This window comes from Notamacropus eugenii, chromosome 7, assembly GCF_028372415.1.
Source record: "Notamacropus eugenii isolate mMacEug1 chromosome 7, mMacEug1.pri_v2, whole genome shotgun sequence".
NCBI classification, from domain to species: Eukaryota; Metazoa; Chordata; class Mammalia; order Diprotodontia; family Macropodidae; genus Notamacropus; species Notamacropus eugenii.
In genome coordinates this window covers 14800607-14826758 of record NC_092878.1, presented here as the reverse complement: position 1 = coordinate 14826758, position 26152 = coordinate 14800607, and the positions used below count along the sequence as shown (strand labels likewise).

The window sequence follows — 26152 nt, the reverse complement described above, 5'->3', positions numbered from 1 at the left end:
TAAATATAAAGATAAGCAACCAAAAGAAAAATTTTTGTATGTGAATGTAATTATTGTTACATAAGAAATGGTGAGCAGGTGGATTTCAGGAAATCTTCCAAAGACTTTCATGAACTGATGCTGAGTGAAGTGAACTATGCACACTAACATCATCATTGTGAGATGATTGACTTTGACAGACTTAGCTCTTCTGAGCAACGCTATCATTCAAGACAGTTCCAAAAGACTCATGATGGAAAATTCTATCCACATCCAGAGAAAAGCCTACGGTGTCTGAATGTAAATTGAAGCACACTGTTTCTTTTTTTTTCTTTCTGGTGATTTTTCTTTTTGTTTTGATTCTTCTTTCACAATATGATGTGGAAACAACAATAAAAAAGAAATTATCAAGCCCAACTTCTATTATTTTGTGAATGTGAAAACCGGGATTCTGAGAGCTACCCAGTGTTAGATACAAAGATCTAATAGCACAATCACAACTGGAGGCCCGGTAACATGGCATAGTGAAAAGCTTACTGGACTTGGAGTCACAAACACCTGGTTTCAAATCTTGTATCCAACCCTTATCAACTGGGAGACTCTGAGGCATTCACATAGCTTCTCTGAAACATAGCTTTTCATTTCTAAATTGGATATGAGACTAATTCCCACCTCACAAGTCACTTTTGAGGTTCAGATGAGCTATTTTATGCAAAATACTTTGCAGATCTTAATATCAGCTATTATTTAATTGGATTTTTTCTATATCAAACAAATCCCTGTTACCATATTTCATATTCATTGCAGATTTTATACCCTTTTCTTTGCAAAAAATGGGGTGTGAACATTCTATGAATCTTTTGTATTGTACTGGTATTACTTAAAAATCATTTATTATCCAAATGTCATTGGTGCAAGATTAGGATGTGTGGAATACTCCTGAATCTAAGTTAAAATTAAAAACTGAGAATACATGTGTGCTGAGAATTCTAGGATCCGCTTGCAATGTGCAAAAGATAAATGGGTATGCAATGACACTGATGAAGAAAAAGTTGCTCTGTTTATCATTTAAGTGGCATGTCAAACAGAATTATACCTTTCGACAATTACATGATGAAAGGTTATAAACCCAGTTTTGAACTGAAAAAAAAACCAGAACATAGCAATTATGCCGTGAAATATGGTATTGTTATCAGAGTTATTCTCACCATGTTATCCGTGATCACATGAACTCAGGAAGCCTATATTCCAACACTTACACTTAATAGATGTATCATTGTGGGAAAGTCATCTGTTCTCTCGAAATCCCAGTTTCCTTATCTGTAAAAAGAGGAAAATAATACATACACTGTCAAAGAAGGCCTGAATATCAACAGTAGTATGTCTAGAAGGCTGATCTGGAAGTCAGAAAGACGTAGGTTCAAATCCTACCTCTGACACCTGCTAACTGGATGACCATCAACAAACCATTTAACATCTCAGTGCCCTCAGGCAACTCTCTAAGATGATCAGTTGCAGATATAAAACTAAGGGTAGCATGCATTGAGGTAGGGGCAGGTGGAGAAAAGAACTGGATCATTCCCTATACCAGTGAAGTCACAAGTACAAGCAAAGAAGTAAACAAAAACTTACTATTTATGAAAAGGTGTCTTGTTGTTGTTATTCCAACCATCTCCTTGAATACATCGTATCCATTCTTACTTCCAAATTACTTACTTGCCACAGAGGCCCCTTCAACTCACACAGAGTGATATTTGTTGTCGTGTTGAATTCTGTAAGGGGCGCTGACCACCATGCCACCTGGGACGCCACACTGACAGACATCAGGTAAACTGAGTCTAGAACAGGGAAGGGTGAACAAGATGGCACTGGAAGGGACGGCCCCACCCCTGCTTGTGTTTGTTACTATAGTTTCGGCTTCTGTTTGTTACTTTAGTTTCGGATTTGTTTGTGTGCGTTACCATGGTTCGTTGGGCTGACTGGCAGGGACTATATAACCAGAATGCTTGCTTGAATAAATCAGAGTTGCTTCATGACCCACTCTTACACCTCATTCTGTTGCTCGCAAGCTCCACAGGAGGATGAGCAGCCTGCTAGCCAGGCATAAGACTTGCTCCTCTCGGTGTGTTATGCCGTAACCATAGCAAAATTCTATCATCTTCCTTATCAAAACTTACTGGAAATAGAATTGATCTGCCCTGGAGAGCAATCAGTCATTTCTCTGGGTACACTTCTGGTGAAAGTGTCAGGGGAAAATGATCCACTATAAATAGAGGACTTATTAGAAAACTGCTATATTTTCCAGAGTTCATCTTCCTGTAAGAGGCAGAAATTTGACTGACCCTTCTGATAAGGGCCAGATATTAAAAACAGCCTTCAGGGAGATAGGTCAGAGGGCTCTTAGATAAAATTCTAGAATTGGATGTAGACTCCTTCAGTGAGTTTTGATAGACTCTTTTTCTCTCTTTCAAAACCCCTATTGTTTGTGTGTGCTTATTTTAAAGCATGGTGATATTTAAAGGACTAGACTATCTTCACTATCTCCACGTTTTCATTGCTGTGGAAATCATATTTCAGTTTGAGTGAAATAGGTTTAGTGAAGACTTCTCAGATTGTAATTCTTCTCCCAGGGGTGAGGTAAGACCGAGAGGCTCAAGGTTACAATATTTTTAGAGTGGAATAATTCCATATAAGGATATAAAACTGTGTAGTACATTAGGGTCTCAATGATTGGATGAAGCTTACATAATTCTTCGATGTCTTCATTTCAAAAGGGATTGACTAGATTTCGCGTCTAGAATGTAAGATCATATTCTCAGCTAATGAGGATAATGGTCAGTGGGGAGGGAGGGACTTGCGTTAGTCTATATATATCATTGCTTCTCCTTTGTCTTCAGCTTTTCCTGCTCCAGGTGAACTGGTACAGGAATTGCCCCGCTTCTCGAGAATCGAATAAATCAGCTTTCTGTCATCACTTTGAGAGGCCTCTGAGTAATTAATTTAAGTAGGGATCCGAGCCATCCCACACAAATTCCATGTTAGAGAACTGAGGAGAAGGTATATGCTTTTCTAAGGTGACATCTCCTTGTCCATTACCAAGAGGAAATACATTTCCTACTTTCATTTCTAGCCAGTCAAGAAAGATACAAGGTCTGCTGTACCAGAAGGAATGATTTCCCATCCAACTAATACTCAAACTGGACCCTGGACTTGGAGATTGGAGCCTTGGAAAGTTTGTGAATATGTTCACACACATACACGCACATGCCATATTACACTAAAGTCCCTTCAATAACAGTTATTGCTCATCTCTAATTATTTACTTGAGGAGGTTGATGGCTGTGGTAGTGATGGGAGCCCATACTCCCTTACATTCAGTAAAATTGATTGCATTAAAGAGTCCTCTGAAAAATCTGTGTTATTTTCTCAAGTTTCTCATACCAAATTCAATCAAATTTTAATAACCTTTACCACCTTCTTTTTATGTTTTTCTGCCAAACGTATGATTCATATCCTCATCCTCCTCTTATTTCTCAAGTAATTCAATGACACCTGCACAAACATAGACAAACACACACACACACAAACAAACACACACACACACCTATTATTATGCTCTTCCAAAAAATCAGTTTCTGGGGGGGCGGAGCCAAGATGGCGGAGTAGAAAGATGCACATACACATAGCTCCAAACCCACAACCCATAGAACACCTATAAAAAAGTAACGCACTGAGAATTCTGCACCCAGAGGACACAGAACATGGGAGCGAGGGAGATTTCTGTTCCAGAGAGACCTGCAAACCTCTCGCAAAAGGTCCTTCACGCTGCAGACTGGGCGCCGGGACTGGGAGCTGAGTACAGCCCTGCCGCAGCCATGGCACTGAGAGGAAAAGATGTGAGCGGGCTTCAGGGATGGAATCTCCAGCAGCCACGTGGGTCCCTCCACCCACAGGTGACAGGGGTTGGTGAGAGGGTCTCTTTGGTGGGTCGAGAGAGGAGTGGAGTGCCCCCATAACTCAGGCCCCCTCGGGAGGCAATAGCGGAGACGGGAGCAGACCGGGGCTCCCCAAGCAGGCAGGAGCCCAGATCCATTGTTGAAGGTCTCTGCAAAAACCCCCTGAGGGAACTGTGCCCGTGAGGCGGCCCTGCCCCGACCTGAGCACCTGAACTTAATCACACACTGAATAGCAGCCCTGCCCCCGCCAAAAGCCCTGAGGCTGGCAAGCAGCATTTGAATCTCAAACCCCAAGCGCTGGCTGGGAGGATCTGGAGGCGAAGTGGGTGTGAAGAGAATATTCAAAAGTCAAATCACTGGCTGGGAAAATGCCCAGAAAAGGGAAAAGAAATAAGACTATAGAAGGTTACTTTCTTGGGGAACAGGCATTCCCTCCCTTCTTTTCTGATGAGGAAGAACAATGCTTACCATCAGGCAAAGACACAGAAGTCAAGGCCTCTATATCCCAGCCCACTCAATGGGCTCAGGCCATAGAAGGGCTCATAGAAAATCAAGTTAGAGAGGTGGAAGAAAAGCTGGGAAGAGAAATGAGAGACATGCAGTCAAAGCATGAACAGCAGATCAGCTCCCTGCTAAAGGAGACCCAAAAAAATGCTGAAGAAAATACCACCTTGAAAACTAGCCTAACTCAATTGGCAAAAGAGGTTCAAGAAGCCAATGAGGAGAAGAATGCTTTCAAAAGCAGAATTAGCCAGATGCAAAAGGAGATTCAAAAGCTCACTGAAGAAAATAATTCTTTCAAAATTAGAATGGAACAGATGGAGGCTAATGACTTTATGAGAAACCAAGAAATCACAAAACAAAACCAAAAGAATGAAAAAATGGAAGATAATGTGAAATATCTCATTGGAAAAACAACTGAGCTGGAGAATAGATCCAGGAGAGACAATCTAAAAATTATGGGCCTACCTGAAAGCCAGGATCAAAAAAAGAGCCTAGACATCATCTTTCATGAAATTATCAAGGAAAACTGCCCTGAGATTCTAGAACCAGAGGGCAAAATAAGTATTCAAGGAATCCACTGATCACCTCCTGAAAGAGATCCAAAAAGAGAAACTCCTAGGAACATTGTGGCCAAATTTCAGAGTTCCCAGATCAAGGAGAAAATATTGCAAGCAGCTAGAAAGAAACAATTCAAGTATTGTGGAAATACAATCAGGATAACACAAGATTTAGCAGCTTCCACATTAAGGGATCGAAGGGCATGGAATAGGATATTCTAGAAGTCAAAGGAACTAGGACTAAAACCAAGAATCACCTACCCAGAAAAACTGAATATAATACTTCAGGGGAAAAATTGGTCTTTCAACGAAATAGAGGATTTTCAAGCATTCTTGATGAAAAGACCAGAGCTGAAAAGAAAATTTGACTTTCAAACACAAGAATGAAGAGAAGCATGAAAAAATAAATAGCAAAGAGAAGTCATAAGGGACTTTACAAAAGTTGAACTGTTTACATTCCTACATGGAAAGACAATATTTGTAACTCTTGAAACTATTCAGCATCTGGGTACAGGGTGGGATAACACACACACACATAGACACAGAGTGCACAGAGTGAACTGAAGAGGAGGGGATCATATCTTAAAAAAAAAAATGAAATCAAGCAGTGAGAGAGAAATATATTGGGAGGAGAAAGGGAGAAATGGAATGGGGCAAATTATCTCTCATAAAAGAGGCAAGCAAAAGACTTTTTAGTGAAGGAAAAAGAGGGGAGGTGAGAGAAAAACATGAAGTTTGCTCTCATCACATTCCACTAAAGGAAGGAATAAAATGCACAGTCATTTTGGTATGAAGACCTATCTTACAATAAAGGAAAGTGGGGGATAAGGGGATAAGCAGGGTCGGGGGGGGGGGATCATGGAAGGGAGGGCACAGGGAGGAGGGAGCAATTTGAGGTCAACACTCATGGGGAGGGTCAGGATCAAAAGAGAGAACAGAAGTAATGGGGGACAGGATAGGATGGAGGGAAATATAATTAGTTCTTACACAGCACTACTATTATGGAAGTCATTTGCAAAACTACACAGATCTGGCCTATATTGAATTGCTTGCCTTCCAAAGGGAAGGGGTGGGGAGGGAGGAAGGGCAAATTGGCAGACAGGGACCATTAGAATGCTCGGTGTTTTGGAGTGGGGGGAGGGGACAAAAGGGGAGAAAATGTGGAACCCAAAATTTTGTGAAAATGAATGTTAAAAGTTAAATAAATTAATTAAAAAAATTAGTTTCTGTCGTAAGTAAACTATTTTAAAGCATAGGATGCTAGAACCATATAAGGTGAAGAATTAAAGGACTTTAGAGACTATGTTGACAAAAACACCTCATTTCAAGGGCAGGAAGACTACTAATCACAGGTTTGTTGCAGGGGGAGGGTAACAAGCTACTTTCTAAAAATTTAATTACCTCTCACTTTATTTTGGCAACTCCTCCTGATGTGAACTTCAGTGAGTAAACCAAAGGCAGAAGGTGCAAAAAGAATCTAGCCTCTGTTGGAACTCATTCCTTGAAAAGTGCCCAAGAGTCTTGATCCATAATGTGTCCCTGCCTGTCTAGATACTTTTTTTCAGTCATAGAATTGAAAAGTCAGAGCTGTAACAATATAAAAATCATCTAATCCACATGGTGAGTAAATTGAAATCTACAAAGGCAAAAATTATCTATTCGAAGTTGTAAAAGCCAACACTGAGAGAACTGTTACTTGACACCAATATTATTTCAACCACACAATTATTCTACTATTCACCTTCATTTTTCCTCAAATCAACCATCTTCTATACCAGAATTGTTGTGCTGTTGTTTTCTCTGTCCTGTCTCCCCCTTCACTTTCCCCTGTTCTTTGTTCTCTCTCTCTCTCTCTCTCTCTCTCTCTCTCTCTCTCTCTCTCTCTCTCTCTCTCTCTCTCTCTCTCTCTCTCTCTCTCTCTCCTCTCTTCTTCTCTCCTGTCTTCTTGTCTTTGATCCTCTGTCTCTGTTTTTCTGGATCTCTTTCTCCATCTCTCTCTGTCTCTGTCTCTCTCACTGGCTATGTGACTGACTAGTTACTTAACCGTATTTGCCTCAGTTTCCTCATCTGGAAAATGAATTCCAGAAGGAAATGGTAAACCACTCCAGAATCTTTACCCCCAAATGCTATCATGAAGAATTAATATGAGTGAAATGACTGAAAAAAAAATCAGATCCCTTCCCACTCAGAGATTTTGTTACTATGTAACTATTTTGTTATTCCTAATAATTTCTGGGACCAGATGGGCCAAAAAAAGATGATTGTCACATCTCTACATCTATGGTCCTCATAACACATCTAACTATTTTAAATTCCTTTGGCTTGTAAAAATTAACATGTATCTTATACTGTAACCAATATCTTCATACGAAATTTTTTCTCTTTTTTTATTTCTTCTCGTTTTATCTAGGAACTAATATTATTCTAAAAACTGAGGCTAGAAATCCCTGTCATCTTTTATAATATGTTATCCTTCACTTGCCAAATTCACCATGTCAGTCTGTCATATTGATTCTTATCTCCTGTGGGCTATCAAGTAACTTCTTCCTTTTCATCGTTAATCCAACCTAGGCCAAGCTCATATCTCCTCAAACCATTATTGGAACAGAGTCTCAAATGGCTTGCTCATTCTTAACCATTCTCCTTCTGAAATACCTATACTACACACAGCTGCCAAATGAATTTCTCTAAAGAATCACTCTAATCTATTATGACATTGATCAAAATCCTTTATGATTTCCATTATTTTAAAGATGAATATATATTTTCTTATAATGACATAAAGGTCTTCCTTGAAATGTCTTAATTTAATCTTTCTACCTCTATTAGTACAGAAAAAATCTCTGGATTAGAGGTCTATTTATTTCACTGCCTTTTGCTGTTGTTCTAGAGATAATTCTCCTGCGTAGAACCTCTACTCTGCCCCATTTTCTGAAACCTTTACTTCCTCCCCATCAAAAGTGTTCTATGTTCTATTAAGTACTTGGCCCTCTTCCACTTTGCTATTTAATCACATTATTTAAGACAAGCATCTCTCAGCAAAGACATGGAGGAGTCACCAAACCTGGCATACACTGATGCTAAGGTAGTGGAGCGGTTTTTACACAGATCGTCAATTTCCTTCTTCCTCCTACCTGAGAATGGCTAAGTTCTTAAATATCCTCCCCTACCTCCCTCCTAGCAACCTAATAATGGCCCCAAGATATTGCATGTTTCTTTCCCTTGTGTAAAGTAAACTATGCCTGTAATTTTAAAAAGTCTAATGCTTTTTTTTAGCACTATTGGTTGGCATATTTCTTCTGTGGGAATATCTCAATTCTCCAGAAAGAAACTGCAAAAACTTGAAACATGATTCCCTACTCCTCATCTAGGCCAACCATATTAGTTTACTTCCTATCCCCTTAATTTCTCAGGTGCATTTTGACTTCATATCACTTATTTGGAAGAAGAAAGAGCACTGGTCTTTAAGTCAAGATGCACAGGAAACACATTTCAATCCCAGCCCTGCCACTTACTAGCTATTTGACCTTGGGCAAGTCATTTCCATTCTCTGGGCCTTAATTTTGTCATCAATAAATAAAATGAGGAAATTTGACAACATGATCTCTTGGGTCCCTCCCAGCTTTGATGTTCTCTGATCCCCTGTGATTCTATACTAGAGGACTGGGGTGGAGAAAAGGAAGAAAGGAGGGGGTGGTTTCTTGTAATGCTGATTGAAGTTCTATTATTTTCTTTATTACTACTCAATGAAAATAAAATCTACCTACCCAAGAGAGCAATCAGTAATTTCTCCTGGTGCTCCTCTGGAGAAGTCCCTAAAGGATAAAAGCAAGTAGGAATAAGAAGGAAGAACTATCATAAGAAAGCAAGAACTTCCAGAGAACACAATCTTCTTACAGTAATCACTGGGGCCTCTTCTAACAAAAGTCAGATGCTGGTACGCCTTTAGGTGACTGGAGCATAGAAAGCTGGTATCTAACACTGGATACAAATTACTGGGGTAAGTGGTGATAAGGCCCTGTATCTCCATGCCAAATTCTGTAACATGCAAGGGCTGTGGGAAAGGACAGCTCTACTTGAGGGAAACAGGTTGATCCAGTGGGGAAAATATCTGATGATACATAGACTCAGAGGACCTGGCATCATGTAACAGATCTTCCACTTAGTACCTGTGTGACCTTGACTGTGAACCTAACACTTTTGGTCTTAGTTAAAAGATCTGTAAAGGGATGGGAGTTGGACTAGACAGTTTCTATCTTTAAATATATGGCCCTTATTCCTTTCACATAATTAAGAAAGGAATGGGAAATACCTCTTGAAACTGGAAGGCTAACAAAAATGGCACGATCCCTATCCCCATACAAAAAGAAATTATGAAACATATGACACCTGGATTTTTCAACTCTCCTGCTCTACCATTGGGTGTTTTCCAATACAATCTAAATGAAATTCTGAATTTGGAACTAATGATGAGTCTTATAAAATTACATCAAAAGTCATAAGAGGACATATGCCTCATTTCAGGTTGCATATGAATGAAAGAATTTCCTTTGACTTTATTGTAGTGTCACTTGCATGGAATTATCATGGAAACTGGCTTTTCCTCACTCTCATAAATGCTCCATCCAAACAAAGAAGCTGACCTTTCTCCAAGCACTTATATGTCTCCTGAACTTCAGCTCTCTTTCTTGCCAAGCCTTTCACTCCATCATCAAACACACGTTTTACTTGAATGTTACAATATTCTTGGCCCTCAACTCCTGCCATGCTCAGTCTATCAAATATGAAAGTATTGGTCCTCTTAATGCCTATTTTTTAAATTAAATTGCAAGTATAAAGCCTACCCTCTCTCCACTTGTTGCATCTGCTTATGTGCAGGGATAATATGGTTTAAGACTGGTACATCCATGAGATCATGATTCTAGAGCTACAAGAGGCCTCAGAGGTGATTTAGTATTACCTCTTCACCTTACAAATAAGGAAACTGAGGCCCAAAGAAGTTAAGTCAATTACCCAAGTCATCCAGATAGTAATAATTAATAATCAGGAGTTCACATCTGAACTCAGAGATGAAATTATTGATTACCTGTCTTTATTCTTAGCCCATCTCAGCTTCTGTTATGCCAGACACTGCGCCAAATGATTTTAAATACACAAAGGAAGGAGGGCAAGACATTCTCTGAGTAACTGCAGAGAACACTTTGATTAAAAATAAAGGAAACAATGCAGAGTGTTAAAGACAAGTGCCCTTAAATCAATTAAACCTGAGTTCAAAGGGTTGTAGTGAAGGTGATTGTCCCTATTGGTAATGGAATGGAAATAGGGAATTCCCTCTGGCAATGAAATTGAAATTCAACCTCTAGTCTTTATTCTCATTCAGACTTTCAGCTAACTTAGGTGGCCTAACACCTTGATGAAATCTGTTACCACAAGAGATGTAAATTTTGTTTGGGAAATGGGATAATTTTGCTTGAAGAAAACACATGAGAAAGTAGAAAGAGGTCAGGCTCAAGTGACAGGGGAATAGATTCAAATTTGTATTTGACTTTTTAATTTCCCAAATGTAATTTTGAGCAAATCACAAGTTTCCTGGACTTCACTTGTCTTATGTATAAAATTAAAAGTTTGGGGACCACTGAGGTATTTTCTAGCTCTTGATCTATGGTTATCATTCTTTATACTCTAACATAAAAATTGAGTCTTATCATGAATAATGGTACAGGAACGAATCTCTTCTTCTCTGATGATTGGAATGAGGGATTCAAGTGACCTCAACATTCCTTTTGTTACTCAAATACTGTTGCTGACTTTCCCTAACATGCTACCTATTCTAAAGAATGAGCTCAGATTTTCATTCAATCAACATGTGCTCCTTTGAAAGATGGAGCATTTGAAGTAATAGAATTTTTGTTGTGTTTATACTTCCTTCTTAAAGAGGATCATGACATCAAGATGATGACATGACTTGCAGTTGACTTTGATTTGAGTGAAGGAGGGCTGTGCAAGGTCACCAACCTCATCTGGATCCAGTGGACTGATATTCATCAGGATGGCTGAAGATTGCCAAGGGTGCAATGTGAAACTCTGGCCCTTTCAGGCTAAGGTCTTACACCATTCTCACTCTGAAAGAGATACACTATTCAATGAATAGGCTTCTTTAAATAGCTGCTCAAGGGATGGCCCCTTTAACCACAAAAAAAAAAAAAATCAAACCAGGAGGAGAAGACCCTCAGGGTTCCTAGGTGAAAGAGAAACAATTACTATTAGAGAACTCCAGTGAAGACTTTCTTCTGGGATGCATTGTGTCATGCAGATGATCCAGAACTCTGATAGATAAGACCAGTAGAGCAAAAGCACTGGGTATTTCCACAAACCTGAAAATGCTCTTTCTTTATACACATATGCGTACATACATCCACACATATCTTCACATATACATATACATACGCATATGTACACACATAAATTGTGCAGGCATATATGCATGTGTATGTGTATATACAAGATGATATGTCATATTGATCCTCTGAGGACACATTTCCTGAAATACAAAAATATTTGTTCCACAAAACACTGGGGACACAGACGTTGAAATAGATAGATTGGATAGATAGGTAGATAGATAGATAGATAGATAGATAGATAGATAGATAGATAGATAGATAGATAGATAGACAGATGGATGTCTAAATAGGCTTATACATATATATCTGATATATATATATATATATATATATATATATATATATATATATATATATATATATATATATATATATATATATATATATATATATATATATGAATGCTAATGATAGTCAAATCTATGTCCATTTCAAAGGTGAGGAAGAAATGACACTCTTGGATATTCAAAACATGTCTGGGACTGTGAGCGAGTTCATCCTCCTGGGCTTTTCATGCAGCCAAGAAAGAGAAATCCTTCTCTTTGTGCTGTTCTCCATTACGTATACACTTACTCTGATGGGGAATGGGACAATTGTCTATGCTGTGTGGTGGGACCAGCAGCTCCACACTCCCATGTACATCTTACTAGCCAACTTTTCCTTCCTTGAGATCTGCTACATCAACTCCAGTGTGCCCAACATGCTAGTCAACCTCCTCTCTGAGACCAAGACAATCTCCTACAATGGCTGCATCCTCCAGTTCTACATATTCCTTTCTCTATGTGCAACAGAACTCTTCTTCCTAGCCCTCATGGCATTTGATCGTTACATCGCCATCTGCTACCCACTCCACTATCCCAACATTATGACTGGGAAGCTGTGTGCCACTCTGGTGTCTGCCTGCTGGGTGGGTGGTTTCCTATGGTTACTGACCCCTGTCACTCTCCTTTCCCAGGTGCCATTCTGTGGTCCAAATATCATTGACCACTATTTATGTGATCTAGGGGCAATGCTGGCCCTATCATGTGCACCTGTGCCTAAAACTGCTCTAACCTGTGGAGTTGTCAGTACCCTTATCACCTTTATCACTTTAATTTACATCCTTGGGTCCTACACACAGGTGCTAAGAGCTGTGCTGCGAGTGCCAAAGGGCTCTGGAAGACAAAAAGCCTTTGCTACATGTGCTTCCCATTTAGCTGTGGTCTCATTATTCTATGGTTCAGTCATGATGATGTATGTGAGCCCAGGGTCAGGCAGCCAACCTGAGATGCAGAAATTCATCACCTTGTTCTACTCAGTTGCCACTCCACTCTTCAATCCTATGATCTATAGCTTCCGTAATAGGGAAATCAAGGCCGCTCTGAGAAAAGTTCTGGGGAGAATTTGAATATCATCTTGACATATGAGGGATGCTTAGATCTTCCCTTCTTGATTTCTATTTTTAGGGTATATTATAGTGGGGATTGCTTTTGTATTTGGTTAAATAAGATGGCCTCTGAGTTCGCTGCCAATACTAGGAATCTATGATTTATGTGAAAGTGGGTAAAAGGGTGGGGTGGGGGGAAGAAATAAGCATTTATATGTCTATTGTGTGCGAGGAGGTGTGCTCATTTAACTTTGAAGTTATTAATCTCATTTGATCTTTGCAATGGCCCAGGGATATAGATGCTATTACCCTGTTGTACTCTTCAGGAAACTCTGATGGACGTAAGTTTAATGACCTGCCTCTGTTGTACAGAGCTAGTAAGTGGTCATAGGCTGGATTCAAACTCAGGTCTTCATGAATATAGACCCAAAGCTCTATCCACTCTACCACCTAGCTGTCTCTGCTTCTTATGGGAATAGTTCAATTTATAAATCCTATTCACCAGTGAAACATAAAGAAACCTCATGGTTATACTTAAGGAAAGATGTTTTCTGCACCAGAGTCAGGAATCAAATACAGAGCCAAACACAGTCTCTGCAAGACAGGGCCCTAACTAAGTATGAGCATCTTTCTTGTTTTCTCTCCTATGCTTACCTTTTTTGCAAGGTAAGTGGGCTATTCATTACCTCCCATCTTTAAATTCTACTGAAACACTTTTCTGTCTTTCATCATGTAAATGCACATCATTGCCTAAGGTTGATTTCAATTTAGCAACACATCAAGGATATATACGCTCCATTACTGACTGGACATTTATCAGAGAGATACATGGCTGTCTTGTCCCTCTTCCTGGCTATATAATTTTTTACAGTGGAGAGGGGGATGGTATAATTTAGGGCCAGGTAGAACAAGGCAGAAAGAGTGGCATACATCTCTTCTGTGACTATATATTCCCACACTGGAATAAAGCATGAAACATCTATAAGGAAAGATGATACCCACAGTGACTCAGTCTTCTCGACTTTCTATGTTCAAATCTCCTTTCCACGGTTGCCTTCTGTGCTTCCTTTCTTTTCAGTCTCTACTTTGCATTTTCTTGAATTTTAATTATTTAAGAAGTGAGGTGTTCTCTCGTGGTCTTCACTTCTATATCTTCACATTGAGTGTTTGGGATCATGTTAATTGGTTGAAGGAGTAGTGAAGTGTGTCTCTGCTTTGACTGTCTTCACAAGTCATCCCACAAACTCTACATGTCAAGGATCACTTTTATAAGCCCTGAAGCAGGCATCATCTAATATTGTTGTCCTTAAACTTGGGTTCAAGAACCCCAGAGGAATAGATTTTAGATTTATGGGAAGCAAACTGCATATTTATTTACACTTAACATCTCATTGAAATTTAGCATTGCCCTCAACTATTTAAAACAGTTCCCTGAGAAAGATCCCTAAGTATCAGACTGCCAAATGCATCTAAGACACCTCAAAAGATTAAGAGCCCTGGTCTAATACATTTGCAGTGTTCTATGTTGTGGGCACCTTGAAGAAATTATAAAATTTGCAAGTACAACAAGGAAACAGAAGTGTTATGACATGTATGTTTATCTCTCTTGTATGCATGGGTACTAGTTAATTTCAACATTTCAGTTTTAGTTAAAACCACTTAAAAGTCATATTTCTAGAGTTATATGACACAAATATTATCAAAACTCATGAATAATAGTCACTTATTTGAGCTTCTCCAAGATGATTCCTCAGCACAGATCTTCCTGTAGAGTGGACATTGTTGGAAACCAATGGAAACCCTACATAAAAGAGTTTTGTTTGTTACTGTTAACTCTCCCCCGCAAAAAAATCTATGAACTTAGTACTTAAGTGAAAAAATAAGAGATTTCATATGAAAGCTATCCTAATTAAGTAATTTCAAACACCCTCTATGACAGGGCAACTGTCACTCAATTAACTCCAGTGTTTAATTATCTCATCTTAACGTTGACATTGCACAAGGATTTCCTACTCAAGTATTATCTTCTGTGTGTGATTTAAGTCTGGAGTCTTGTCTCAACAGCTGGGGTTGTGAGTGTTCATTGAAAATAAAATATAGATCTCTTCACGTGGATTATATTTTTCTTGAGGCTATCAGCCCCTTTCAGACCAAAACCATGTTGTCTTTTTCTTTTGTACTATAGTGTATCACAGCACAGTGTATCTTACATCTTTGATTATTTTAATATTGAAGGAAGGAAGGAAGGAAGGAAGGAAGGAAGGAAGGAAGGATATTGTTTACTATGTGCAAAGCTCTGTGCTAAGAGCTAGGCATACAAATAGAAAAGTAAAAAAGTCTAACAGAATTAAAGTAGAAAAATAGAATAGTCTAGTTTTCAAGAAGCTCACATTTTAATGGGGGAAACAACATACATATGTTTGCAACTACAAGTTACATAGAAAGGTTTAACAGTCCTTAGATTACAGCACTAAAGTAAATACTAATGGCTCTTATTTAATGTTATTTCCAAGAATAAAATCACATCTGTTTCTGATGTTGAAATGCATAAATAATGAAATATTCCCATAATGTTTCATTAGCAGCTCATCCAAAATATTACCTGATTCAATGTAATAATATATCTGTGTACCCCTCTTCACTCTTGGTTGACCTTTAATGTTAGCTCAACTCTAAAGCATATTTTGCATATGGCTTCTGCATCCACTCAATTCCATTGTTCATAAGCTCCTACAAATGTGTTTCTTTCACCAAGCAACCAGAGAGCACATTTCATAAAAGCAAAAATCATCCAATTAACTAACAAGATAAGTGTTCAGAAAGGTTTCCCCTATACATATAAGGATATATTCTTCCACAAGTACTTCCTCCTCCACAGGGGGTGACAGGATACATGCTAAGAGCACACATGACTAAAGAATATGACCAGTGAGAACACATCTGGGGACCATTTGTGGTAAGGTGAAAGTGTCACCAACTGAGTTGCATTCTCTACTGAGATTCTTTGCTCCACAGTTCTCAGTGCTATACAGCTTTCTGTTGAATACCTCCACTGACAAAAATCACTGATATTAAATATATCCTGACTGCTGTATGGAGGGTGCCATCAAACTCTGAAAGAAATAAGGCTTCTCAATATGTGCTTCCCATTTCACTGCTGTTTCTCTATTCTCTGACTCAGTCATGGTGATGTATGTGAGCCCAGGATCTGTAAACCAGTCTGAAATGTTAAAGCCTGCAAGCTTGTTCTACTCCATTCTTCAACCCCCTGATCTACAACCTTCAGAAGAAAGATATGAAGAACGCTGTAAAGAAATTCTTTGGTGGCTTATCCCAGACAGTCCCTAAAAGACACAAGAAATAATATTTTATTCCATAATATTTTAGCATAACATAGGATTATGGGACAATGTAGGAATTTCGAAAACCCCCTTCAAATACAAGTTGGCTGAAATGCAGATGACATGGAGAGTAAAAATTTTATATAGTTCTTTAAGAACTTCAATGGACTTTACAATTATTATCTCACTCAGAAACAATGGTAGTGTGATTAGTATAAAATAAAATTAGAAAGATACACTTGGGATTCAGGGTAGGAAGGGTTGAAACAAAAGCTGTTGAAAATTTTTGTTTTACTATAGAGTCAACAGGAAATCACTGAAGGTTTTTGAGCAAAGAATATTATTTTAGCAGGGGCAGTTAGGTGGTGCAGTGGATAGAATACCAGTGCAAGAGTCAGGAGGACCTGAGTTCAAATCTCACCTCAGATACTTGGCACTCACTAGCTATGTGACCTTGAGCAAGTCACTTAACCCCCATTGCCTCATCCTGGGTCATCTCCAGTCATCCTGATGAATATCTGGTCACTGGATTCAGATGGCTCTGGAGAAGAAGTGAGTCTAGTGACCTGCACAGCCCTTCCTCACTCAAAAACAAAATCAAGTGCAAATCAGGTCATTATTTCTCTGATGGCATGGTCTTCTTCGGCAACGAAGGATGAACACACGTTATATTAGCAACTATGGGAAGGATGGATGAGAGAACAGACTGTAAAAATATGGGGGCTGGATTTACTATAGTCTAAATAATAGGTGATGAATTCCTGAGGTGGTTTTTAATGGCTCTGCCTGGAGAGGAGGGAGATGCAAGGGATATAACTTAGAATGAATCAGTAGGACACAAGAAACTTTGCCAATAACTATAGAACAGCAAGGATGTCTCTTCTCCCCAGTATTATCTGATAAAACTCTCTATTTGATTAAAACGCGCTGGGAAAAATGAAAAACACTAAGTCAAAAATTAGGCTTACACTAACACCTTTTTTCATTTTCCATGCCACATTTCAAATGAATCCATGACCATCAGATGTGGATGCAAAGGTGCCTTAAAGGTTGAGGTGCCCTTTCCCAGGTTCATCCTCTAAAGACTCTTGATAAAAAAAGGCACCCTAAGGTTTGAGTCATTCTTTCCCTGGTACCTGAAAATCTCCCTGTAAAGAAGAACTCTCAACAAATTCTGGAGCAGCAGAAGACACACAACAACGGAGCAGAGGAGATTTCTGTTCCAGAGAGACCTGAAAAACTGACCTGAAAGGTCCCTCGCCCACCAGACGCAGAACAGAACCCAGCCCTGCCTTGGCCGCGGCATTGAGAGGAGCGGATCCAAGCAGGCTTCAGAGACAGAATCTCCAGCTGCCGAGCAGGTCCCTCCACCCACAGGCGGCAAAGGTCAGTGAGAGGGGCTTTTCAGTTCCCAAAGAGAGGAGGGGGGTGCCCCCATAACTCAGGTCCCCTCTGGAGCCAGCAGTGGAGGCAGCAGCAGATGGGGGCTCCCAGAGCAGGCAGGAGCTCAGATCCATTGTTGAAGGTCTCTGCATAAACCCCCTGAAGGAACTGAGCCCCTTGCAATGGACCTGAAAACCTGCACTTAATCTCACACTGAATAGCAGCCCCACCCCACCAAAGCAATAAGGCTGGGAAGCAGCATTTGAATCTCAGACCCCAAGCACTGGCTGGGTGGAAGCTGGGTGGATCTGGAGGCAAGGTGGGTGTGGAGAGGACACTCAGAAATCAAGTAACCTGCTGGGAAAATGCCCACAAAAGGGAAAAACAATAAGACCATAGAAGGCTACTTTCTTGGTGAACATATATCTCCTCTCTTCCTTTCAGATGAGGAAGAACAATGCTTCCCATCAGGAAAAAACATAGAAATCAAAGCTTCTGTATCCCAAACAGGCAAAATAAATATTCAATGGGCTCCAGCCATGGAAGAGATCAAAAAGGATTTCGAAAATCAAGTTGGAGAGGTGGAGGAAAAACTGTGAAGAGAAATGAGATAGATGCAAGAAAAGCATGAAAAGCAGGTCAACACCTTGCTAAAGGAGACCCAAAAACATGCTGAAGAAAATAACACCTTGAAAAATAGGTAAACTCAATTGGCAAAAGAGGTTCAAAAAGCCAATGAGGAGAAGAACGCTTTCAAAAGCAAAATTAGCCAAATGGAAAAGGAGGTTCAAAAGTTCATGGAAGAAAATAGTTCTTTCAAAATTAGAATGGAACAGATGGAGGCTAATGACTTGATGAAAAATCATGGAATTACAAAACAAAACCAAAAGAATGAAAAAAAGGAAGATAATGTGAAATATCTCATTGGAGAAACAACTGACCTGGAAAATAGATCCAGGAGAGACAATTTAAAAATTATGGAACTGCCTGAAAGCCATGATCAAAAAAAGAGCCTAGACATCATCTTTCATGAAATTATCAAGGAAAACTGCCCTGAGATTCTAGAACCAGAGGGCAAAATAAGTATTCAAGGAATCCACCAATCACCTCCTGAAAGAGATACAAAAAGAGAAACTCCTAGGAACACTGTGGCCAAATTCCAGAGTTCCCTTGTCAAGGAGAAAATATTGCAAGCAGCTAGAAAGAAACAATTCAAGTATTGTGGAAATACAATCAGGATAACACAGATCTAGCAGCTTCTACATTAAGGGACATGGAATAGGATATTCCAGAAGTCAAAGGAACTAGGACTAAAACCAAGAATCACCAACCCAGCAAAACTGAGTATAATACTTCAGGGGAAAAAATGGTCTTCCAATGACATCAAGGACTTTCAAGCATTCTTGATGAAAAGACCAGAACTGAAAAGAAAATTTGACTTTCAAACACAAGAATAAAGAGAAGCATGAAAAGATAAACAGCAAAGAGAAGTCATAAGGGACTTACTAAAGTTGAACTGTTTACATTCCTACATGGAAAGAAAATATTTGTAACTCTTGAAACTTTTCAGTATCTGCGTAGTGGATGGGATTACACACACACACACACACACACACACACACACACACAGCACAGAGTGGATTGAATAGGATGGGATCATATCTTAAAAAAATGAAATTCAGTGGTGAGAGAGAAATACATTGGGAGGAAAAAGGGAGAAATGGAATGGGGCAAATTATCTCTCATAAAAGAGGCAAGCAGAAGACTTTTTAGTGGAGGGAAAAAGAGGGGAGGTGAGAGAAAAACATGAAGTTTACTCTCATCACATTCCACTAAAGGAAGGAATAAAATGCACACTCATTTTAGTATGAAAACCTATCTTACAATACAGGAAAGTGAGAGAGAAGGGGATAAACAAGGTGGGGGGGATGATGGAAGGGAGGGCAATGGGAGGAGGGAGCAATTTGAAATCAACACTCGGGGAGGGACAGGATCAAAAGAGAGAATAGAAGCAATGGGGGGCAGGATAGGATGGAGGGAAATATAGTGAGTCTTATACAACACGACTATTATGGAAGTCATTTGCAAAACTACACAGATATGGCCTATATTGAATTGCTTGCCTTCCAAAGGGAATGTGTGGGGAGGGAAGGATGAAGAGAAATTGGAACTCAAAGTTATAGGAACAACTGTCGAGTACTGTTCTTGCTACTAGGAAATAAGAAATGCAGGCAATGGGGTATAGAAAGTTATCTGGCCCTATAGGACAAAAAAAGAAGATGGGGTCAAGGGAAGGAAGAGATGATAGAAGAGAGGGCAGATTGGTGATAGGGGCAATTAGAATGCTCGGTGTTTTAGGGTGGGGGGAGGGGACAAATGGGCAGAAAATCTGGAACTCAAAATTTTGTGAAAATGAATGTTAAAAGTTAAATAAATAAATTTTTTAAAAAAGATTAAAAGAAAAGCAGTTCATATACCTCTCAAAGCTAAGGATGAGAGATATATTCTTTACCAAACATAAGATAGAGGCAATTACAAAAGATGAAGTAGATAACTTTATTTGAAATGGAAAATCTTCTGCAAAGTCAGAATTCATGCACCTAGAATAAGAAGGAAAGCAGTTGAATGGGGAAAAAATCTTTGTATCAGATATTTCTGATACAAGTTTAATATTCGAGATACATCAACTATATACATATGTGTATGTGTGTGTGTGTGTAATGTGTGTACATAGATATGGATGAGATCACCAAAATAATGATGACAGAATATAAGACAGAACCTTGAGAAACACCCACACTTATCAGATTGGAGGAAAATGAAGAATCTGCAGAGGAATCCAAAAAAGATCTGTACGAAGAAAACCAGAGAAATACAGTCTCAAAAACCAAAAGGATCGTATCCAGGAAGCAGGGTAGGATCAACAATACAAAATTATGTAGAGATGTGAAAGAAGCTATACTGCAGACTGAAAAAGACTATCACCTTACTAATTAAGGAGTGATTTGGTGACCTTGAAGGAAACAACTCCATGTGGTTGGACCGGAAGTCAAACTACAAGGGACTGAAGTGTAAATGAGTGCTTGTGATGTCATAGCAATGAAAATTTATTCTAAGCAGCAAATGACTGCCCCTTTTACTATGATTGGCCTAATGGATCAATTAATCAATATTATCTCAATGATCTCACCATGGAGTCTTCCACCATCTGCACATTTACAAAGGGAGTGTTTCTGATTGTTTCTTTCTAAAAGGGAAGAATGAGGGGGGCAGAGCCAAGAGGGCACAGCAGAAACAGAGATCTGCTGTAGATCTTCCCTGAAATCCCCCAATAAACCTGTAAAAAATGATTCTAAACAAATTCTAGAGCAGCAGAAGCCACAAAATGACTGACTGAAGCAACTTTCAGCCCAAGACAATCTGGAAGGTCGACAAGAAGGGCCTATTGCACCAGGCTGGGAGTGGAGCACAATTCAATCATGCCAGCCATGGACTGAGCTGGTGTAGGCCTTAGGGAACTGAATTGCTGGGAACTGCTGTGGATTCCTGACTTCTCAACCCACAAATCCTAAAGACAGCTTGAAAGGTATGTGGGAAGGGTCTCACATCTGGCTGAGAGGGGAGCTTGGTCCAGCCCCAGCACCAGCCCCAGTGCCAGGGAAGCTGTAACCACTGCTAAAGAAGAAGCTGCTTGTGGAGGCTGGTGTTTAACAAAGCTCCAAAGTCAAGTAATTGGTTAGGAAAATGAGAAAATGAGGGGAAAAGAAACAGACTGTAGATTTTTACATTCTCAGTGAAGAGATATTTTCATAGGTCATTGGTGACAAGGAAGATCAAAATATACAGCCAGAAGAAGACAGCAAAGCGAAAGTTCACAATCACAAAGCCTCCAAGAAAAATAGGAATTGGTATCAGGCCATGGAAGACTTCAAAATGGAATTTGAAAATAAAGTTTAAAAAGTAGAAGAAAAATTGGGAAGAGAAATGAGAGTGATGCAAGAAAACCATGAAAAATGAATCAACAGCTTGCTAAAGGAAACCCAAAAAATTACTGAAGAAAATAGTACCTTTAAAATTAGACTAACCCAAATAGCAAAAGAGGTCCACAAAGACAACGAGAAGAATGCCTTAAAAAGTAGAATAAGTCAAATGAAAAATTCTATATCCCATTGCTTATATATCTTATTTCCTACTTGAACGTAAAAACAACCTCAAACATTCATTTTTTAGAGTTGTATTTGAAATACCTACTTCGTCGCTTAATTCTTGGTTATGCTAAACACACTCATGGAATAAAATATTATTTCTTGTGTCCTTTAGGGATTCTCTGTGACAAGCCACAAAAGAGTTTCTTTGCAGTTTTCTTCATAACATTCTTCTGAAGGTTGTAGATCAGGGTGTTGAAGAATGAAGTAGAACAAGCTTGCAGGCTTTAACATTTCAGACTAGTTTACAGATCCTGGGCTCACATACATCACCATAACCGAGTCACAGAGTAGAGAAACAGCAGTGAAATGGGAAGCACATGTTGAGAAGCCTTATTTCTTCCAGAGCTTGATGGCACCCTCCATTCAGCAGTCAGGATATATCTAAGATCAGTGATATCTGTCAGTGGAGGTAGTCAACAGCAAGCTCTATAGCGCAGAGAACTGTAGAGCAAAGAATCGCAGTAGAGAATGCAAGTCGGTTACATTTTTACCTTAGCACAAGTGGTTCCTAGATGTGTTCTCACTGGGCATGTTCTCTAGTCAATTGTACTCTTGACATGTGTCCTTGTGGAGGAGGGAATACTTGTGGAAGAATGTATCCTTGTATGTATAGGGTACACCTTTCTGAACACTTATCTTGTTAGTTAATTGAATGGCTTTTACTTTTAAGAAATGTGCTCTCTGGTTGGTTGGTGAAAGAAAGACATCAGTGGGGGTTTATTAACAAAGGAATTGAGTGGTTGCAGAAGCCATGTGTAAACTATGCTTTAAAGTTGAGCTAACATTAAAGGTCAACCAAGAGTAAAGAGGGGTATATAGATATAGTATTACATTGAATAAGGTAATACTTTGGATGTGCTACTAATGAAATATTATGAGAATCTTTTATTATTTATGCATTTCAACATGAGAAATGGATGTGATTTTATTCTCAGAAATAAAAATAGTAGGCATTACCATTTACTTTGCTGCTGTACCCTAAGGACTGTTAAATCTTTCCATGTGACTTGTAGTTGCAAACATATATGTTGTTTCCCTCATTAAAATGTGAACTTCTGTTTTTTCTACTTTAATACTACTAGACTCCACTACTTTTCAATTTCTACTTTCCTACAATATTCTATATTCTTTTTCTATTTCTACTTTTCTATTTCTATTTTCTATTTTTATCTATTTCCATTTTCTATTCTTAGCACAGCACTTTGCACATAGTAAGCATTTTCCTTCATTCTTTCCTTCATTGCTTCCTTTCTTTCCTCCTTCCTTGCTTCTGTCATTTGTTCATTCTACATTAAAATTATGAAAGATGTAAGATATACTATGGTATATGAATACTTTCTTATAATGGCATAAAAGTCTTCCTCAAATTGCCCTTAATCTATCTTTCTACCTGTATTAGTATAGAAAAAAACCTCTGGTTTAGATATCCTGGTCTATTTATTCCACTGGCTTTTGTTGCTGTTGTTCTAGAAATACTTCTACTGCCTACAACCTCTACTCTTCCCATTTTCTGGAACCCTCACCTATTCCTCATCAAAAGTGTTCTATGCCTGGAAACAATCAAACTAAATACTTTTCACTTCCTAGCTGATTAACACTCCCCAGCTTATGAAATTATAGATAAGAAATCAATAAGGTTCGCCTGAATGAGACCCCACCCCTCCCTGTAAAGTACTTGACCCTCTTCCACGTAACTGTTTAGTCACGTTATTTAACACAAGCATCTCTCAGCAGAGACATGAAAGAGTAACCAAGAACCTGGCATACACTGATGCTAAAGTAGTGGAGAGATTTTTACACAAATCATCAGTTTTCTTCTTCCTCTTACCTATGAACGGTTGTACCCAAGGTTAAGTCCTTAAATATCATCCCCTACCTCCCCACCTACCAACCTAATAATGCCCCCCAGATGTTAGATGTTTCCTTGTGTCAAGTAAACTATGTCTGTAATTTTGTGTGTTTCTATGTGTTTGAACACTAGAAGTAGTCAAAATCTATTTCCATTTCAAAGGTGATGAAGAAATGATCATCTTGGGCAATCAAAATATCTCTGGGACTGTGAGTTTATCCTCCTGGGCTTTTCCTGAAGCCAAGAAATAGAAATCCTTCTCTTTGTGTGGTTCTTCATGATGTATGCATAATTATTATTATTATATAATTATTATTACTCTGATTCAATGATATAATCAGTTTGCATGTTCATCCTTCATTGCTGAAGAAGACCATGCCATCAGAGAAATAATGACCTGACTTGCACTTGTCTTTGTCTTTGTCTTTGTTTTGAGGGAGGGAGGGCTGGTGCAGGTCACTAGCCTCACTTCTTCTGCAGAGCCATCTGAATCTAGTGACCAGATATTAATCAGGATGACTGGAGATGACCCAGAATGAGGCAGCTGGTGTTAAGGGACTTGCCCAAGGTCACACAGCTAGTGAATGTCAAGCATCTGAGGTGAGATTTGAACTCAGGTCCTCCTGACTGCAGCAAGGGTGCTCTATCCATAAGCTAGGTGGTGCAGTGGATCCTCCAGTTCTACATCTTTTCTTTTCTATGTGTAACAGAACTTTTCTTCCTGGACCTGATGGCATTTGATTGTTACATCACAATCTGCTACTCACTCCACTATCCCAGTCTTATGACTGTGAAGCTCTGTGTCACTCTCGTGGGTGCCTGCTAGGTGGGTGCCTTCCTTTGGTTTCTGACCTCTGTCACTCTACTCTCCCAGATACCCTCCTGTGGTCCAAATATCATTGACTACCATTTATGTGATCTAGTGGCAATGCTGGCCTTGCCATATACACCTGTCCCAAAAACTACTCTAATATGTGGTGTTGCTAGTACCCTTATTACCTTTATCACATTAATTTACATCTTTGGATCCTACATCCAGGTGCTAAGAGCTATGCTGCGAGTGCCAAATGACTGGAAAACAGGAAGCCTTCTCTACATTTGCTTCCCATTTAGCTGTGGTCTCATTATTCTGTGGCTCAGTCATGATGATATATGTCAGCCCAGAGTCAGCCAGTCAACGTGAGATGTAGAAATTTATCACTTTGTTCTACTCAGTTGTCACTCCACTCTTCAATCCCATGATCTATAGCTTCCATAATAAAGAAATTAAGGCTGCTTTGAGAAAAGTCCTGGGGAGAATTTCAATATTATCTTGGCACAAAGGTGGGATGCTTAGATCTTCACTCTTCAATCTCTATTTGCAGATTATGTTAAACTGGGCATTGCATTTGTATCTGGGTTAAATAAGATGGCCACACTGCCAGGAAGGGTACTAATTCAGCTTTATGGTTGTTATCACATTTGAGCCTTGCAAAAACTCCAGTATGTAGATGTTATTGTCACCCCGTTTTACAGGTGAGTAAACTGTAATAGTCCTAACTTAAGCGACTTGCCATGGGTGTACACTGCTAGTAAGTGCTCAGAGACTAGATTTGAACTCAGGTCTTTACTCCAGGCCCAGAGTTCTAGCCGCTGTAATACTTAGCTTCCCCTGGTTCTTATAACTCTTGAAAACAGTTGAGTTTACAACTCATATAGCCAGTGAAACACAAAAAACCCTCATTTTTAGGGCTGAGGAAAGATGGTATCTGCCTCAGAGTTGGGAATCAAATACGGAGTTAAATACAGCCTCTGAAAAATGGGGCTCTAACCAACTATGGGCATTATTCCTTTCCTCTACTGTGCTTAGCTTTCTCCAAAGTAAGTGGGCTATTCAGTCCTTCCCACCTCCAAACTCAGGTGAAACACTTTTCTCCCCTTCACCATGTAAATGGACTTCGGGGCATAGGATTGATTTCAATTTCGGTATACATCAAGGAAATATGCTCCATTTATAACTGAACCTTTATTACAGGGAGACATGGCTGTCTTTGTTTTTTTACATTGAAGAAGGGGATGAATTTAGAGCTAGTGGGAATAGGGTAGAAAGAGTGGCACACATCACTTCAGTGAATATATATCTCCACACTAGCATAAAGCATGAAACATCTACAAGGAAAGATGATGCCCACAGTGACTCAATCTTCCTGACTTTCTATTTTAAAATCTCCTGTCCTGGGTTGCTTTCTCTGCTTCCTTTCTTTTCAGTCTCTGCTTTGCATTTTCTTGAATCTCAGTTACTTAGGAGGTGGGGTGCTCTCTCATTGTCTTTACTTCTATATCTTAACATTGAGTGTTTGGAGCCATATTAATTGTTTGAAGGAGTCTGGAGAGTGACTCTTCTTTGCCTGTTTTTGCAAGATATCCATCAAAGTCCACGTATCAAGGATCACTTCTATAAGCCATGAAGCTGGCATCATGTAAATATAATTGTCCTTAAATATGGGTTCAAGAACCCAGAGGGATAGACAGATAGATTTCAACTTTAGGGGCTTATTTTTTTTCAGGCTTATTTTATTTATACCTAACCTCCAATTGAAATTTTAGCATTCCCCTCAATTATTTC

General features: G+C 39.2%; 1 protein-coding gene and 1 pseudogene across 1 annotated transcript; both read left to right on the top strand.

Moving 5' to 3' along the window:
* The first annotated feature begins 11848 nt into the window (after positions 1-11848).
* On the top strand, positions 11849-12787 carry LOC140514496 (olfactory receptor 11G2-like). The gene has a single exon (XM_072624917.1). The coding sequence runs from the start codon at positions 11849-11851 to the stop codon at positions 12785-12787; it is 939 nt and encodes a 312-aa protein (XP_072481018.1).
* A 7521-nt stretch (positions 12788-20308) lies between these two features.
* LOC140514075 (olfactory receptor 11H12-like) lies at positions 20309-24950 on the top strand (annotated as a pseudogene).
* Positions 24951-26152: the final 1202 nt, after the last annotated feature.

Excerpts from the sequence above, each read along its gene's own strand:
- LOC140514496 (XM_072624917.1), top strand. The coding sequence starts at position 11,849 with ATGACACTCTTGGATATTCAAAACATGTCTGGGACTGTGAGCGAGTTC.